General features: G+C 38.2%; 1 protein-coding gene across 4 annotated transcripts in view; it reads left to right on the top strand.

Moving 5' to 3' along the window:
• The window catches only part of SLC24A2 (solute carrier family 24 member 2), a 182,417-nt gene that overhangs the window by 85,977 nt on the left and 80,529 nt on the right, over positions 1 to 15,911 (top strand). For all 4 annotated transcript variants that reach the window (XM_054031332.1, XM_054031330.1, XM_054031331.1 and 1 more), the window contains exons 3-4: positions 2,634 to 2,672; positions 3,922 to 4,030. In XM_054031332.1, coding sequence (XP_053887307.1) covers positions 2,634 to 2,672; positions 3,922 to 4,030 — 148 coding nt within the window. The remainder of the gene's footprint in view (positions 1 to 2,633; positions 2,673 to 3,921; positions 4,031 to 15,911) is intronic.

The following is a 15,911-nucleotide window of genomic DNA, read 5'->3' as shown; positions in this document are numbered from 1 at the left end:
CCCACTATTTGCATTTCTGCTGTTAATGTTTGTGTGAGCATCTTCTTCCTAAACGTCTATTTATATTTTTGTCATGAATATTTCTTCTGCAATGCAACTTGATATACAAGGTTTCAGCACAGGAACAAATATATTATTTACCACATTTGAAAAAATATCCATTTAACAGTTTTATACTTCATATTGCTGTAGTAGAAAGAGAGAATACCTTTGTCATTTCAGAAGTGTATTTCCATCCTACTGAAATATTTTTTAAAAATATAAATGGAATATGTATTGCCAAAATCCAGTATTTCTATTTACTTCAATGATTATCTTGTACAAATTAAAATGTACAGGCTATAAATTTTCTTTTAAGCAAGGTAGTTGTTTATCTTAATATACCTACCTGACCTGATCCAGCTCCCATTAAAGCCATTGGTAGTCTTTCCACTGATTTGAAGGGGTGTTGGATAGGATTATGTATTGATCCTACAAAGTGGTAGGTGCTTCTGAGACGTACTGATCATTCTCAGCTCTTATTGACTTTAATGGGAGTTGAGGGTGCTCTGCACCTTGCAAGATCATGTCCAATAAGTGGCTAAAACTCAGTAATATTTTCTCATCCTTGGTTGGATCTTTTTTCAAAATGCAAGATATGGACTGGACCACATATCTCCTCAAATACCAAAGCCTTTGTTGATCATTTTTATCATCCGTATTAAGGACCCAGTCTTTCAAACACTTACACATAAGAGTAACTTGACTCACATGATTAGACCCACTGAACTCAATGAGACTATTTTGGGGGCTTAAGAGCTACTTAAGTGGTCTTGGGCTGATCCCTGTTTAGGTGAAAATTTCACCTTAGAGTGAATTTTCCCCAGTATGAACACAGATCAGATTTGTGGGGAAGGAATTATACAATAACAACCCCTGAAAGTATATGTGAATAATATATGTGTACATATATATTTTTTATAATATATATATTTATACATATATGTACACACCATTATTAAACAATACTCATCAAAATACCGTCTAAAGATAAATGAGCATATTTTGTTGACCTTTTACTGCAGAAATTTTCTTTTCTTTTCTTTCCTTTTCTTTTAAGTTCTAATAAAAGCTCTCTCCCCAGGTGCTATTTCCCAGTTGTTGTTTGCACTGAGTCAGCCTGGCTTGAGAGATAGGGGGGAATCCATTACAGACCAAAAGATAGTCTTTTCTCACATAATCATTTCTTCAAATTGATGTTCTCAGCTGGGGACATTTTGGACATAAAGAATTAAGTCCTGTGCTTCCTCTGCTCACTGTGGAACAAAAATGAACTGCTTCAGTATCAGTATTTGCTCATAATTATTTCTCTTCTACTTAACCCCCAAGGTTAAATTCGCTAACTGAAAAGGCGTGTTAACAGTTAATCTCGATGTGTGTCAAAAAGCTGAGCTCATTGCACTGGATAATTCCCCCTAGGGATTGTGCTGTAGAATACAGCACCATTTGTTGAGCTGTTTGACTGAAAGAAAGAAAGCTTAGTATGGAGGAAATGATTTACAACACTGCTTTTTGAGGGAAGGGGCATAATCACATGAGGTTGACTGTAACACAGGTAGAGTATGCAGGGTTTTATTAATCATAGTTCACTGGTGCTTTTGTGTGTATTTTCTGGTGAATTAACACTGTATTGTAGGCTTCAGCAGATTTAAGAAAACATTATGACTCTGTTTATTGTCCATTATCACAATTCTCCCAAAAATATTTATAGAAACACATAGTTCTGTGGTGCCACAAAACATTCAGGCTACCATCACTAATACATCTTTTGTTCGTCACAACAACCTAGGCATATAATATTGGTTAGGCATCGCTACGTCGACTTGTTTGCAGAGAAACCCAAAGTCTTCCCCAGTTTTTCATCCTATAAATGTCACTGTCTTGCCATTATTGTGCTCAGAAGAGTGAAAGAATATCTGTGAGACACAAGTCACCTATTTTGTAGTTTGCAATGTCTTCAAAATTCACCCCAGAGCTTGATTCTTGTACATGGGAGGGCAATACTCTGCTGCCATGTTGTCTGCACTTAATTGTTTGATCCTGTCAATTAGGGCCACATGGCATTTTGCTGAGTCCCATTAAGATGTTTAAAAAAATAAGCTTATATAATGACTCATAACTTCTTTTTAAGATATCAAGATCATCATTTGGAATCATTATCAATAATGGTCCAACCTTGATGATCTTACTGAGTTTACTACACTCAACTTCAGGCAAACTCCCATCAAAGCCAATGTGAGTTTGCCTCACTAAAGACTATAAAAAATGAGGACTTCAAGATTTATCCCATTGTTTATAATTGAGACCCTGAAATCCAGTGACATATCAGAGGCAAAGATAAGAGGTTTCAGGAGCATTTCAGCTTGAACTTTTCAAAAGAATCCACTATTACCTAGTACCTACAGAATATTTAAGGTCTTTAACATCACATAGTTCCAGAGCTGTGAAATCACATTCTAGCCCATAGAATCTATCTATGTCACTCAGTACACAAGTACTTGCTGTTTAGCTGTCTCTTCAATTGTTCGATGTTCTTCTCTGAAAATGTATGCATGCACCATGTGACATTTCTTTTTTCCCCCCCATGCATGCAGCCACCTAATGCTGGGGACAAGGATGACCAAACACTGACGGTAAGCAGCAGTTTGTATTTTTATGTCTGGGCATTTGTTTCTGGAAGGTGTGGGCAAGACAAATCTTACTTTGCTTTGGCACACTTCAGCATTTTAATAAACTTATCATCCTTCCCCACCCCCGCCCCCAATGCTGCTATACAATTAAAAATAATTAAGTTTCAGTGTTAAAATGACAAGTTAATTCTGGTATTCAGTTTCTATAATTTTTCATTTGGCACCAAGAATTAATGTATATGCCCTGTACATGCTTTCATTGAAAACAGAATATTTCCTTCAGCTGTGTTTTTTTTAATTGGTTTGTCAGGGGCTTGTTAGTTTTACAAATTGTTGGCTCTGATTATTATTTATTATCCAACCAAATGAAATGTTTTGTGAATATTGCCATCCACAAAATGGCTGTATTCTCTAAGAATCTTATGGCTGTACAACTGCAGCTGCTGTTATACTATATAATTATTGGCACAGGAAAGAGAGTCTCTTCTAGGTGTTTATAAGCCTGTTAAAATACATTAAAGATGTTTTATTTTAGCTCTGTTATTTTGTGTGTCTGTGCATCATTCTGAAAGTCCTTTATTTTTTCTCCAACCTTGCCAACAGCATCTGATAGAAAACTATAGGCAGAGGCACACATTGTTACTATAACTGACCTAAGGCCTATCTAAGATGCTATCGTATAAATGGGGTATTTTTTTAACCTTTCTCTACATCGTTTTGATTATATCAAATGGTCTGTAATGGACTGCAGGCCCTCGAAATGAGAAGCTGGTGTACTTCAGGACAGAGCTAGATCATTCCACAATGAAACTAAAGATTGCCATGACTGTCAGCTGCTCTTTCTCTCCCCTAAAAGAATCCCCTTTAGGTTTTAACTTGACACATTTAGCACATAAAGTCTACACTGCCTTGTCTATGCTAGACTTTTAGAACATATTAGTTACACATTCTAACAACGCACCCTTAAATCCTAGGCTGGACAAAGTTAGAGGGGTCAGTTGATTTGCCCAATAAGTCAGGGGGAGTCTGTGGCAGAACCAGGAATTGAAGCCACATCTCCTGAGTCCCAGTCTACTGATGAATGATCCCAATGGATCCTTTGGGATGAAAGGGGGTGTATACGTGACATTACTTAGTACAAAATGTGACCGGTGGAAATCAGAAATGTTTTCACTGGGAGATGAATACAGCTCATAGTGTAACTGGACCCATTCTCAAGAAAAGGCTAAATTCTTTTTCTTTTTTCATTCAGACCAAGCCACGTCTCCAGCGAGGCGGGAGCTCTGCATCTCTCCACAACAGTCTAATGAGAAACAGCATCTTTCAGCTTATGATTCACACACTCGACCCACTTGCCGAAGGTATCCCAATAATTTTTTTTCTTTCTCTGATGTAGAAAACAAAACAAAAAAAGATGTTCTCCTTTACTCACAAAAATGTTGTTTGTACCTGAACTCCTTTCTCTTTGGTTTTGGTTTGCTTGTTTTTGTTTTTTGTTTTGTTTTTTGCAATCTCTGAGAGAGGGCTTGCATTCTAATGCCACGGTATATACAGTCCCATGAAGGATTGTGACATATAGGGATTGCTTTCACTGCGATACCAATAATAATCATGGCTGTCTGGTGGATGCACTGTAAGTACTAACTCTCTCTCTCTCTCTCTCTCTCTCTCTCTCTCTCTGTCTAGTTTGGGCTTGAACAGAGTTCATGTTGGGCAAGGATGTAAAAATTAGAAAAATGTTTTTACTGCTACTTGTGTGGGATGTCAATTTTCTCTTCCTGGCTTTGATGTCAGTATATCACAGGGAAGCTAAACGTGGAACTAACGTGTAATATGGAATGTAGACAACATTGAGATATTGCAATCTTGGCTTTGGATGGATATTCACTGAGACTAGATAGAATACGATTATCCACAATCAACTCAGAGCCATTATTGATCTGCAACCCACTCCTCCCCCTGCCCATCCACCCCATCTTTCTCTCTCTCTCTCTCACACACACACACACACACACACACACACACACACACACACACACACATAATGTGTTCACTGTGTGATCCTCTAGATGGAAAACATAACTGTATATTGGTTTGGTTTGAATCTGAGTATCACCTTGTCCACTACTCCCTTCAGGTGGATTTCCAAAAATCCAAACCCAGGTATTTATTTGTGAAGTGTGTGTTCCAATTACATGACTTTTCCCTGCTGCAATAAGGTATGTCTTCTGCAATCATGTGTTTTTCAAAGTTATAATTGCTCCTAAAAGATGTGAATGGCTCAAATGGTCTTAAATCTCTAAGAATATCACTTCCAAACTTGAGTGATTATAAAATATATGAAGCACCCTAATACGTTTAAATTACTCTTCATAGTACATACCAAGAAATCAGATTTTACTGGGTATGTTTTTAAATTGCAAACATTTTTCACACAATAAAAAAAAACAAAATAAACCCAGCTCTGCATCACTCTAAAGCAGTAAATCTCCCTTTCCATTTCACTCTCCAGACTCGCAAGTTAACACTTATTATGCAAAATGAAAGTGTCATATTTTTAGCTCCTCTGTTATCCACACCATTAATTCTGCACTCAGAAAGGTTTATCGTACAAATCCAAACCCTTTGTTCCTTTAATCTGCCAAAAAAAATATGGCTATCGTTTTTGTTAGAATTATACCATTACCACAAGGATACTAGGAACACAAATCATATGTCCCTATCCACCTGAAAGCAGCCTCCACTGCTTTTGGTCTTACAGAAGCCCTGTGGTTCTCTCTGTTGATGCAATTGAGGCTGCACTTCTCCGTTTAATAGATGCTGCATTATGTAATTGCCAAAGTCTGCCCCTTTAAGTAGCATAGAGTCAGTCACAGACTGTGCCCAGTCCTATTACCATACCTAGTAAATTAGGAAACATATTGGGGCAACCCACTTGGAATCCTTCATCTGAATAGCCATACAAGAGGATAGATGTGAATCTATTAATATCAAAGCAAGCAGATATTCTCAATGTTGCAACTCCTTTCCCAAACCCAACTCAGGTCCCATCTCCACCTACCTGTGAGGCAGGCCTTCCATCCTCCAGAAGCTTGATATATCACCTACCACAGCTTGTAAACTCTTCCCCTTCTCCCCCACCACAACCCCTCCATTTTCCTCTCCCATCCTTAAAGATAAGTTTGTAGGTCCATAGCTCCATCTGTGCTACTGCACACTCTGGTTTAACTATTCCAATCACGTCACGTGCTAGAGTATACAGAAATTCAAGGTGGAGGCACTTGGGCCTAGACACAAATGGGATTCCTGAACTCATTTTTAAAGGTAGGAGTTACTAGAGGCTACGTAGAGGATTGCTGCAGAAAAGTGGGTTAGGGAGAATCACATTAACTTCTTAACTGAACCCCAATACAGGCCTCAATAAAGATTCAGAAGTAAGATTGATGATCAGCCAGTTTTTATTTAGCTAGAACCTGTTTGCCTAGCCCTACTTCATATGTTTCCCAGGCCTATCTGATTCCTCTGTATACCATTGTCCATGATTCTTCCCCATTGCAAGTCTTGCGCCATATAACATGTACCAAAAAGGAACTTAGAATCCTCTCATTAGAATAGTCTCAGAAGGAGGGCTTTCTAAATCCGTGTTCTAATTTGGGAGCTGTAGGTGCTGGGCTCTTTTAAAAATCAGATCATGTAATTACTGTAGCAAATAACTCAATAATGTTTGGCAGTATATAGTAGTTAATCCATGTTAGTAAAATAAATATTTAGTCAATACTATTTAATACAGTGTTGCTTAGTGCTTATTGCATTCATCTTAAATTATATCTGAGGAAGCTTCCTTCAGTGTTCCCACCATCTCTATCACAGTCCCCATGTTTTCTTCCATGACTTCATATCCATCCTGGCATGATTTTTCCTTACAAATTGGAATTGAACAGTCTTGGCTTCTAAATGGATTTCTTAGAAAGTCTAGCCACATTTTTTGTTTCATTTAACAGAGTTTAACCAGAGTTAAATGACTGGGCTAAATTTTCAAAAAGTAGAAACCTACTTGCACATGCAAAAATGTCTGTGACCTGCATGTCTAGTTGCCTTGGCAACTAATGTACATAATGCATATGTAATTACTGTGATAGACCACACTAATTTAATGTACAGATCACTAGCTAGGCACCATAATGACTATCTGCATGTGCAAATATCAAACTCCCATTGACGTCAATAGACAAGGATTATAACCCTGATTTGCCCATAAATATAGTAATGACTGTTAGGCTGTGTCAAGGAGAAGCATGTGAAAATAACTATCTGATTTCATATTCTGTTGCTATGGCTTACCAAGTTTATGTTCAAACTTCTTCAGAGAGACACTTCAGAATCAGGGCTTCAGATCTTCTGCATTCCAAGAGGTTTGTAAAGCAGACACATGGAGAGTTCTACAGATCTTTACTAAACGTTCTACAACATTGACACTCTGGGATTGGAAAATCAAGTCATGTTTTTATTTTTTTTCTAGCTCATATATCAAAATCAGTAATAAAAATTCTACACTTGTAATTCAGTAAACAATGGGTAGAAAATGGATGTGCCAGAAAAGAATCCAGCTCATTCTCCCAGACCTATGATGGCTTTGTAAGGCTACCAAGAGTGAAAAGAAGTCAAATCTTATTTTTTGCCACAAAAGCCAGCAGCTATGGGTCTGAATGCAAACATAGAGTTGGTCTGTTAAGTAAAAAAGTTAGTTTGACCTATGTGACCTAATATTTGCCTTGGCAACTAATGTACTTAAGTGAAATAGTTAATAGTATTCACTTTTGAATAATTTACTTGTCAAGCCACCACTATTACCTCTTCAAACATCTAAAACTTCATTTCTTATGGGAAGAAAACAAGAAATAAATAGCAATTATGTTAAAAAAATAACTAAAGCAGTTTTTACTCACCCCAAAATATACATGAATTATTAGGCACAACCACATGATTCTATTGATGTGATCCTGTCCTTCCTCTCCCCATTTCCCTCCTGTTTGTTCTCACCTTTGCTTGTTCTGTCATGTCTGAATTCTAGATTGTAAGGTCTTTGGGAGCAGGAATTTTTCCCCACTCTTTGTTTTGCGAACTGCTTAACACACATGTGGGTTTGATACAAATAATAATAATAATTAATAACAGCTACTCAGGTCCGTGGGAGCTGTTGCATGCTCTGCACTTTTGAAAATCAGGCAGGTTTCCACATATGGATTTAAAAGACTAATTTAGGCTTCTGCTTTTGAAAATCTTGGCCATAGTGTAGATGTTCACTACTATCAATTTAACCACTCTGACTGGCAAATGTACAGGACTTTCATTAGCTAGAAATTATCTCTGCATGTCAATTTGAATTGGATCACTAAAACAAAATCAATGTAGCATTGTTTTTTTTCTCCATTTTTATCTTATAGCAATAATGACCTTGCAGCAGGACATTTCCTGGGGATTAAAATTAATGATTGGCTGTGCTTCAGACCATCAACTATTCCTAGCCAGTCATTAATCTCCAGGAAATGTCCTGTGCCAAATTTGTTTCTGCTTAAGTGTTGATGTTGCAACCCTTCCTCGCTCGATAGTCCTGGTGAAGTCAGATGAATTACTTGTATCAATATTACTCATGACAACAAGAGCTGCAGGATCAAACTCAGTGTACTGACTCATGTATAATTAGGTCCTGATCCAAAGGCCATTGAAGTCAGTGGAAAGATTCCTATTGATTTTAATGGACTTTGGATCAGGGCCTTACTGCTGGGAAGCTGCAGAAAATCCCTCTATTTATTTTTATTAGGAGCAACTTATAGGTCTATGAATATCCCACCCCTCCTCTTCTCCTATGTGCTAGCCTGTCGCCAGTCTCTACGATTTCTTTCTTGTTCAAATACTGCTGTTAAATGGTCACAGTGATTACACAGGTCAAGCCATCTACCATATATATCTATTTTGGGGATTTTCTATTGCGCCCATCATTGTAGTATCTAAGTTCTTCACAGGTAGATTGTCTTAATCTTCTGGACACCATACTACTATGGCTTAGTCATTATTCTAAGAAACTTGTTTTGTTTTTGTTATTTTGTTATGTTTGGAAATAAAAACCTGCAAAATCTCTTTTCAGGATATGTCTGCAAAGACCTTTCATGTTTTTTTAATATACAAAAGGACATTTCATTGTGCCTCTATCTTACCTTTCACACTTTGTATTTAGAAATACAGATCTCAGGCTAAAGTAACCTTAGGTATTTTAAATTCTGACCCTTCACCAATTTAACGCAGGGAAGCAGGGGTTTTCTTTGAACATCAAATTAAAAAAAAATAGGAAGGTTGATCTTTCATCCAGAGAGGTAAAAAGCACTAGGCTGTATGAAAAAATCCAATAGGATTTAAAAGAGAATGTTATGTTTCTATAGAATTTTTAAATCAACCTATAGAATTCTATAACAAGGATATAATTCTCTATTAAATTATATACATTGGTTTTAAAATTCTATGGAAGAGATATCATCCTCTATTAAATCTCATAGCATGCTTCGAATTATTTCAATAAACCTTATTGGTTTCATCCCTACTACATTCTAGAGGCTATTTCTATAAATGTGAATCCTTCAGATATTTCAGTAAAAGCTAGCCAGCCTGCCTTATTTATTTTAACATCACAAAGTCTGTGCAGGCATTACATTTAGTAACACCCAAGAGTATAACCTCTACCATTCAAACTGTTTCTTTGAAAATTGCCTCCACAAGCCAAAGAAAAGATCAGACAGAATGATTTATTTTTGTGTTCCTAATCCTTGCCCTTTTACCTCTCCTTCCTGAATTCATTCCACTGTAGCTACCTTGTGAGTTGGACATGTGAGGTATCCAGCAACTCACAGGATCAGACCCATGGTCATCATTTTAACAATCTAAAAATCTGTTGGACAAATCCTGATTGACGCACACTCAGCATTTGCAGAGACCTGCCAAAACTCTGCAGACTGCCCAGCCTTCGCACCCACAGGCAATATTGCATGCAGTCATGAGGTGGGATGGGGGCCCTCCTCACCAACGGCCAGCAAGCTGTCAGCAGCTGCTTCTCTCCATCCCTGGTGGTGGAATCCAAGACTCTCTTCTCCCCATGCTATGTATTGCAAGGGGGTTTCCGGGAAGTGACACTGCAGTGAAAAAATACACCTCCTGCATCCCTGAGCTCCAGCTAAACTGACAGCGGGGAGTCTAAATTGGACACACAGTGAGGGGACCAAGTGGTGTCCTCTCCCTGAGTACCAGCTGACAGTACTGAATGGCAGGAAACAGCCCATCAACCAACAAACAAATGGGTTCAGAGTCCAGAAGGACAGACTCCTCCAATACCATTCCCACCACTTACACTAGATAAGATTTTGGGGACCACACATTCCTTGAGGCTCTTGTCTCCCCAGGCTGCTCCTGTTTATTGCAACTCCAAAGCTGCAGTAGCTTCTGTAGGACATCTGCATGGGAGACTTGGGGGCTGAAACCTGTGGAAGGTTTGTCAGGGTGGTGGGAAGCTTATCTCTGCTTTAGTGGGACTCACCCATTGAATGGATGAGTGGCTGCTCCATGGCTGAGAAGCTGCGCCATACTGTGCCCACCTGACCATTCCCAGGATCATTTAGGGTGGCTATAGTTACTCTGAGGGAGTAAGGGGCCTGAGTGCGCATCAGGATTCAGCCCTCTTTGTCAGGCTAATGAAGAATATAAATCCCTACCCCTCATCTTTATTTCCTTATTGGAAAAGGCTACGTTTTAAAACTGTTGTTCTGTCAAGGACTCTCACAACAAAAACAAAGAAGCACTTAGTGTAATTTTGGTGGCAGGCCAACTGCAAATGATACAGAATTGTTCATCATCAAATGTAACCTAAATGATCCAGACATGTTCTAAAGGATATAAATGATTTATTATTTCTAATCAGCTCCACATGGAAAAAGGAACCCCCAATAAAATGTGCACCAGTTGGTCTCAAGCAAACAACATGAGAATCAATGACCTTTACTGAATTTTTCTCTTATGAATGTCAAACCTCAGATTCTATAAGGTTCTAGCCTTCTCTAGAATGACACTTTTCTGGATTAGGAAAACCCAGGAAGATGTCAAAAGCAGTGTTGATGATGCAAACAGTGGCTCTAAATGAGTATGGAAGCAATGCCCTTGCCTGTCACTAATAGGCATTATGTTATTGAGGGTGCCATCTTTTTGGTGAGATCTCTCCTTTGTCAATAAAGATCCCTGGCACATTTTAAAAGTTATAGGGATGCTTGTCTCCATGGGAGCAGGGGAAGGAAATAGCTGCGAATATTTCTCCGTACTTGTTGTGTTGAGGTGCCAGGTCTACCCTCCCAACCCCTACATAGAACAGGCTGTAGAACCTGTCCACTATCTTACAGATACAGTGAGAGGCAGGACCATCTGTGCAAAGGCCCCATCCCATATGCGATCTGTGTCCTGACAGCTCTTCCTCCTACTTCCTGGCAATGTAGCTGTATTGCAACCAGGCAGCTGTGGTTTCTCCTACTGGTGACTGTTCAAAGTGCTCCACTTAAAGAGGGATTTCAATCACAGGGTGGGGGCTTCAGAAAGTTAATATAACTTGAGGATATATTAATTTTCCTGAAGACTCTTTGCAGGGCTGTTGGCAGCCCACTCATTTCCAGCTTGTTGACACTCACGAATCCCCAGACTAACAAAGTGTTCTGCTTGGGGTCTGGACAGTAGTAAGAACTCTGCTACACAGATGGCTGACTGTCCTGTTGCCATGTGAGAGAGGAGTGACCCATACACAGAGGGGAATCTCTGCCTGAAAAATCATGGGGCACAGTTGCACCCAGTGTCTTGCCCAAATTCACAGATTTATATCTTGCATCTCTCCAGTTGGATGAGTTACTGTTTCCTTCTATACTCCACCTCCAAAATATTGTATTACATAAAAATGTACTGGTGCTGAAAGGCTGCAATTTATTATATTTGCTTTTTTTTTCACCACAAAGGTGCCTGCATTTTATTAGTAAGAGAATTAATGGCTACATATATGTAAAGCTGAGTTGAGGTGAAATATTCACAGAGTGAACCTTGCAGATATTTCCTTCCCCTGCTCCCATTGAGACAAGCATCCCTATAACTTTTAAAATGTGCCAGGGATCTTTATTGACAAAGGAAAGATCTCACTGAGTTGAGATCCTTTGCAAAGATCTGGAGAGATCCCTAGCATCTAAAGCAAAGAAGCCAATGCAGCAAAATGCCCTACTTTCAGTGGTTTTTTAGACCAAACACAGAAACCTCATGACTTTTCAGGAAAGCAAAGGAGAATGAGATTCTAGACATTTTTCTTTAATGGGGAATTATTGGAAATTTTTGCCTCCAGAAATAATATGTTACTGGTTTAGGATCTCAGCCACTTTTTCAAAAAAACTTTTCAGTTCACCTTAAACTTAAAAAAAACCCACCTACAACTATGTGAAAAATGTTTGTGGTTAGCTTAGCCAAAAAGTGAGCAACAACATAGCAAAAACAGAGATCTTGGATTGTGTGCAACTAAATGCAAATATGTTTGGCTAGCTACAGATGGTATTTTAGATAGCCCTGTTAATACCTATCACAAAGCAGAGAAAGAAACAAGCTAAATAGCTCTCCTCCTCAGGGAATCTCAAAGCATTACTTTGGATTTCAAAGCCAAAGATAATAGAAAATTGAATTTCCAGCTTTCCCTGTGGTACATATCAGAAATAAATCTCATTTTGACAGCTGGAGAGTTTGAACTTTTTGCAAAGATATGTGCATTTGGTGCAAGGCAAATGATATTTTAGAATAGTGCAGAGATTTTTGTTTTGAAGTAATATTTTGAGCTGATTTATCAATTTGCATTTGAGAGCTTTAGTTTTGTTTTGTTTTTTAAAAGGTATTTATGAACTAAACTAGCATGGGGGGAAGGATAGCTCAGTGGTTTGAGCATTGGCTTGCTAAACCCTGGGTCATGAGTTCAATCCTTGAGGGGGCCATTTAGGGATCTGGGGCAAAAGAAAAAAAAAAAAACTGTCATGGACAGTACTTGGTCCTGCTAGTGAAGTGAAGGGAGGGGACTGGACTCAATGACCTTTCAAGGTCCCTTCCAGCTCTATGAGATAGGTATATCTTCATATATTAATGTCAAAAAGTGTCATTGGTTCCTTGGTTTATTTAGCATAAAAGCAGGAGCCACATGGGTGATATCTCTTCAGGATGTTGGGGTCTGATCCTGTTTCTATTGAATACAATGATGATGCTCCCTTTGACTTCAATGTGAGCAGGATCACATCTGCAAGCTCTACATCCAGGAATAATGGGTCTGTATGTAGTGACATGACACAAGAAGTAGAAGGTGTGATAAAAGAGGATGAGCATATTGTCCTCAGTACCCTTAAAGACTTCTGCTTAAATGTGTTAATGAGATGACATTGGCATCATCAATGCAAAAAAGCTGTACTTTTACAATTACTATTTATTATTTGTATTGCAGTAGCACCTCTGAGTTTCAGTCATGGACCAGTGTCCCATATGGTGATAGATGATGTACAAACACAGTAGAAAAGTCTAATGGAAGCTTGAAAGTCTAACAAGAATTTAGGCTTCTGTACCAATACTTTTCTTCTCTGGTTTTGAGTAGTTCAACAAATATCAGAAAGGGAAAAAAAAGATCTTTTTGTTTAAAAAAAAATGTTCCCTTTTCTTCTGCATGCTGTAGTCATAATACATTCCACATCATACAGGAATATCAGAGCCATTGTGATTATGCCATCTGAGACAGATGAAACAGACAATGAATAAATTATGAAAGACTTGCGAGGTTTATGGAATATGTAAAAGCTGGGCAGTGGGATCAAATTTGGTGTGAGATTGAACAAACAAGAAATTCTTTCAAAATAACTCTTTCCCCTGTAAATTCCAGAATGCCTAATATCCTTTTATTAGTAGATTATATAGACTTTTTCATTACCTCTATTTTTCAATCTACAAAAGTATTATCTTTTATTAAATCCCTGCTAGAGGTTTAGAACTCTCATTTTGCACCTGTGCCCTGTTAATCTTCTCTGCTAGATCTTTAGCATTTTTTCAACTGTGGTGGTTCTTTGTTCTAAATCTAACATCTTTGATGAGACCAAATCCAACTTTGATTCAAATTTAGATTGAATAGGTACTAGAATTGTGTCTAGTAAAACTTTTGAAGTGGCCTCTATTACCATTTGTTTAGAGGTAGATCTCTGATCAGCTAATTGAATTGCCTCAAAAACAATAATGGCTAGCAGAGACTGTAAAGGGGATTGGGAAGAGAGAGAGAACCTAATCTCTTTTGTTGTCATGATATGAATTTTTCTATCGCTCCTCCCTCTCTGACTTCAGTCTTCTTTTAGGAGACATAAATGAAAAGCAAAGAAGACTCCATAAAGCAGTTAAAAATGTTTAAAAAACAAATTAGAATTTATAATACTAAGGATTTAAATAAGAAAAAATCCTCAAAATAGGAAAATTATATGGTGAGCTGTGCTGGGAAATCCACCTCAGAATATAACCAAGGAGAAGTTGACTATTATGAATACACAAATCTTGATTACCAATCCATAAACAATGTGGCAAAGATAAAAAATAATTCTCTACTTCCTTAAAGTCACCTCCAAATATACAGTTAATCAAAATGCAGTTACACACTTCTTTAAAAAAAAAACACACACACACACAACTGTAGGATATTGACACACACAAAAATTTCCATTCAGGACTCTGACTTTTTGCAAAACTCTTTAAATTTCATGTGCCAAACCCACCACTTTCTCACAATAGGACAATGCAATCAAAACAAAATTATCAAACTAAATTGTTTAAAGTTGTTCAGAAAATACATTCCAGGCTTTTTACAGATCTCTCAATAGATCTTAGCCTCTGTTCTCAGTCTTCTCAGTCATAGAGCTATATTCATCTTAGTTATCCTGACATAAACCTGATTCTCCACTCCATTAAGCCTTGTCTAGACTAGAAGAAAAGATGCTTTTGAGTTAGTTCAAGTGAGAGGGTTTACCTCAATTGAAAATCCCAGTTAACACCAGTTTAGACAGTTTAACAGCTTTAGCTTGATTTTTAGCAGGTCAAGTTAGAAGCTAAGGAAGGCCCAAGCCAGTGGGACTACTTAGGTGCTTAAAGTTACTTGATGAATCGGCGCCTTAGAGCACAGAGCCTAAGGCCTGGTATACACACAGATTTTACACCAGTATAACTATTTTGGTTAGTGGTGTGATTTCCCCCTTCTTCTCCCACTCAAAAAATAGTTATACTGGTACAATACCTGGTCTGGATCCAATTACACCAATATAAAAGTGCCTTCCACTGGTATAGCTTTTTCTTCTCCCATTCCAGGATAGTTGAAATGGAACTTTTGTGTGTAGACAACGCCTAAGAGCTGTAAATGAACATAGAGTAGATCTCTCGTATCTGTGGGGTCAGAGGAATGGAATTCAATTCCACAGCTCAGGGAGCACCAGCAGAGCTCTGTCAATACTACCATAGCCCACTGCTCTGCCTTCAGCCCCTGTCTCTCAAGTCCCCTTCCATATAGATGAGGTAGTTTCGCTGTTAGATCTGTGTTGTCACTGACCCTCCAGCCCTCCCATGTTGCACAGCTCTGCAGCATACAGGTAATGCTGAACCTCTTATGTTAGTTCTCTGTGGCATCCCTTTTGCATAGCTGAATAACACCAAGACAGTACATAGAACATCTTTGACTTTGAGTGGACCAGAATGATAAGATAATAAATAAACAGTCTTGTATTTAGGTATATTAGGTCTTCTCTTTTTCCATTGCTAGCTTTAAGCCACGTACAGTCAAGAGGGCACAGGAGAATACGCATAAGTTACCAATGGCAGGTACTTGCTACTTATTGTGAATGGCAGTCAGCTACTTGCTGATTCCCACACAGTGGAGTTGTGGGTATATCCTGTTGTATGAAAAATCTCTTCAGTCTCTAATACAAGACTGAGTTTCATTTTCTAAGGGGTATTTATTAATTATTTGTGAAATGTTTGCCTTTGGGCTATAACTCTCAATATCAGCAGGGAATCTGGGAGATGAACATTTTTCAGAAATGTTTATGTTCTCCAGAAAGTAGAATCACAAATGTTTCAGGGACTAGAGGTCCGTTAACTGCACGCTTATTTCAACTTCACTAGCTG

Source organism: Malaclemys terrapin, chromosome 6, assembly GCF_027887155.1.
Source record: "Malaclemys terrapin pileata isolate rMalTer1 chromosome 6, rMalTer1.hap1, whole genome shotgun sequence".
Classification (NCBI taxonomy): Eukaryota; Metazoa; Chordata; order Testudines; family Emydidae; genus Malaclemys; species Malaclemys terrapin.
The sequence above is the reverse complement of the archived record's forward strand: the minus strand, read 5'-3'. Positions and strand labels throughout refer to the sequence as shown.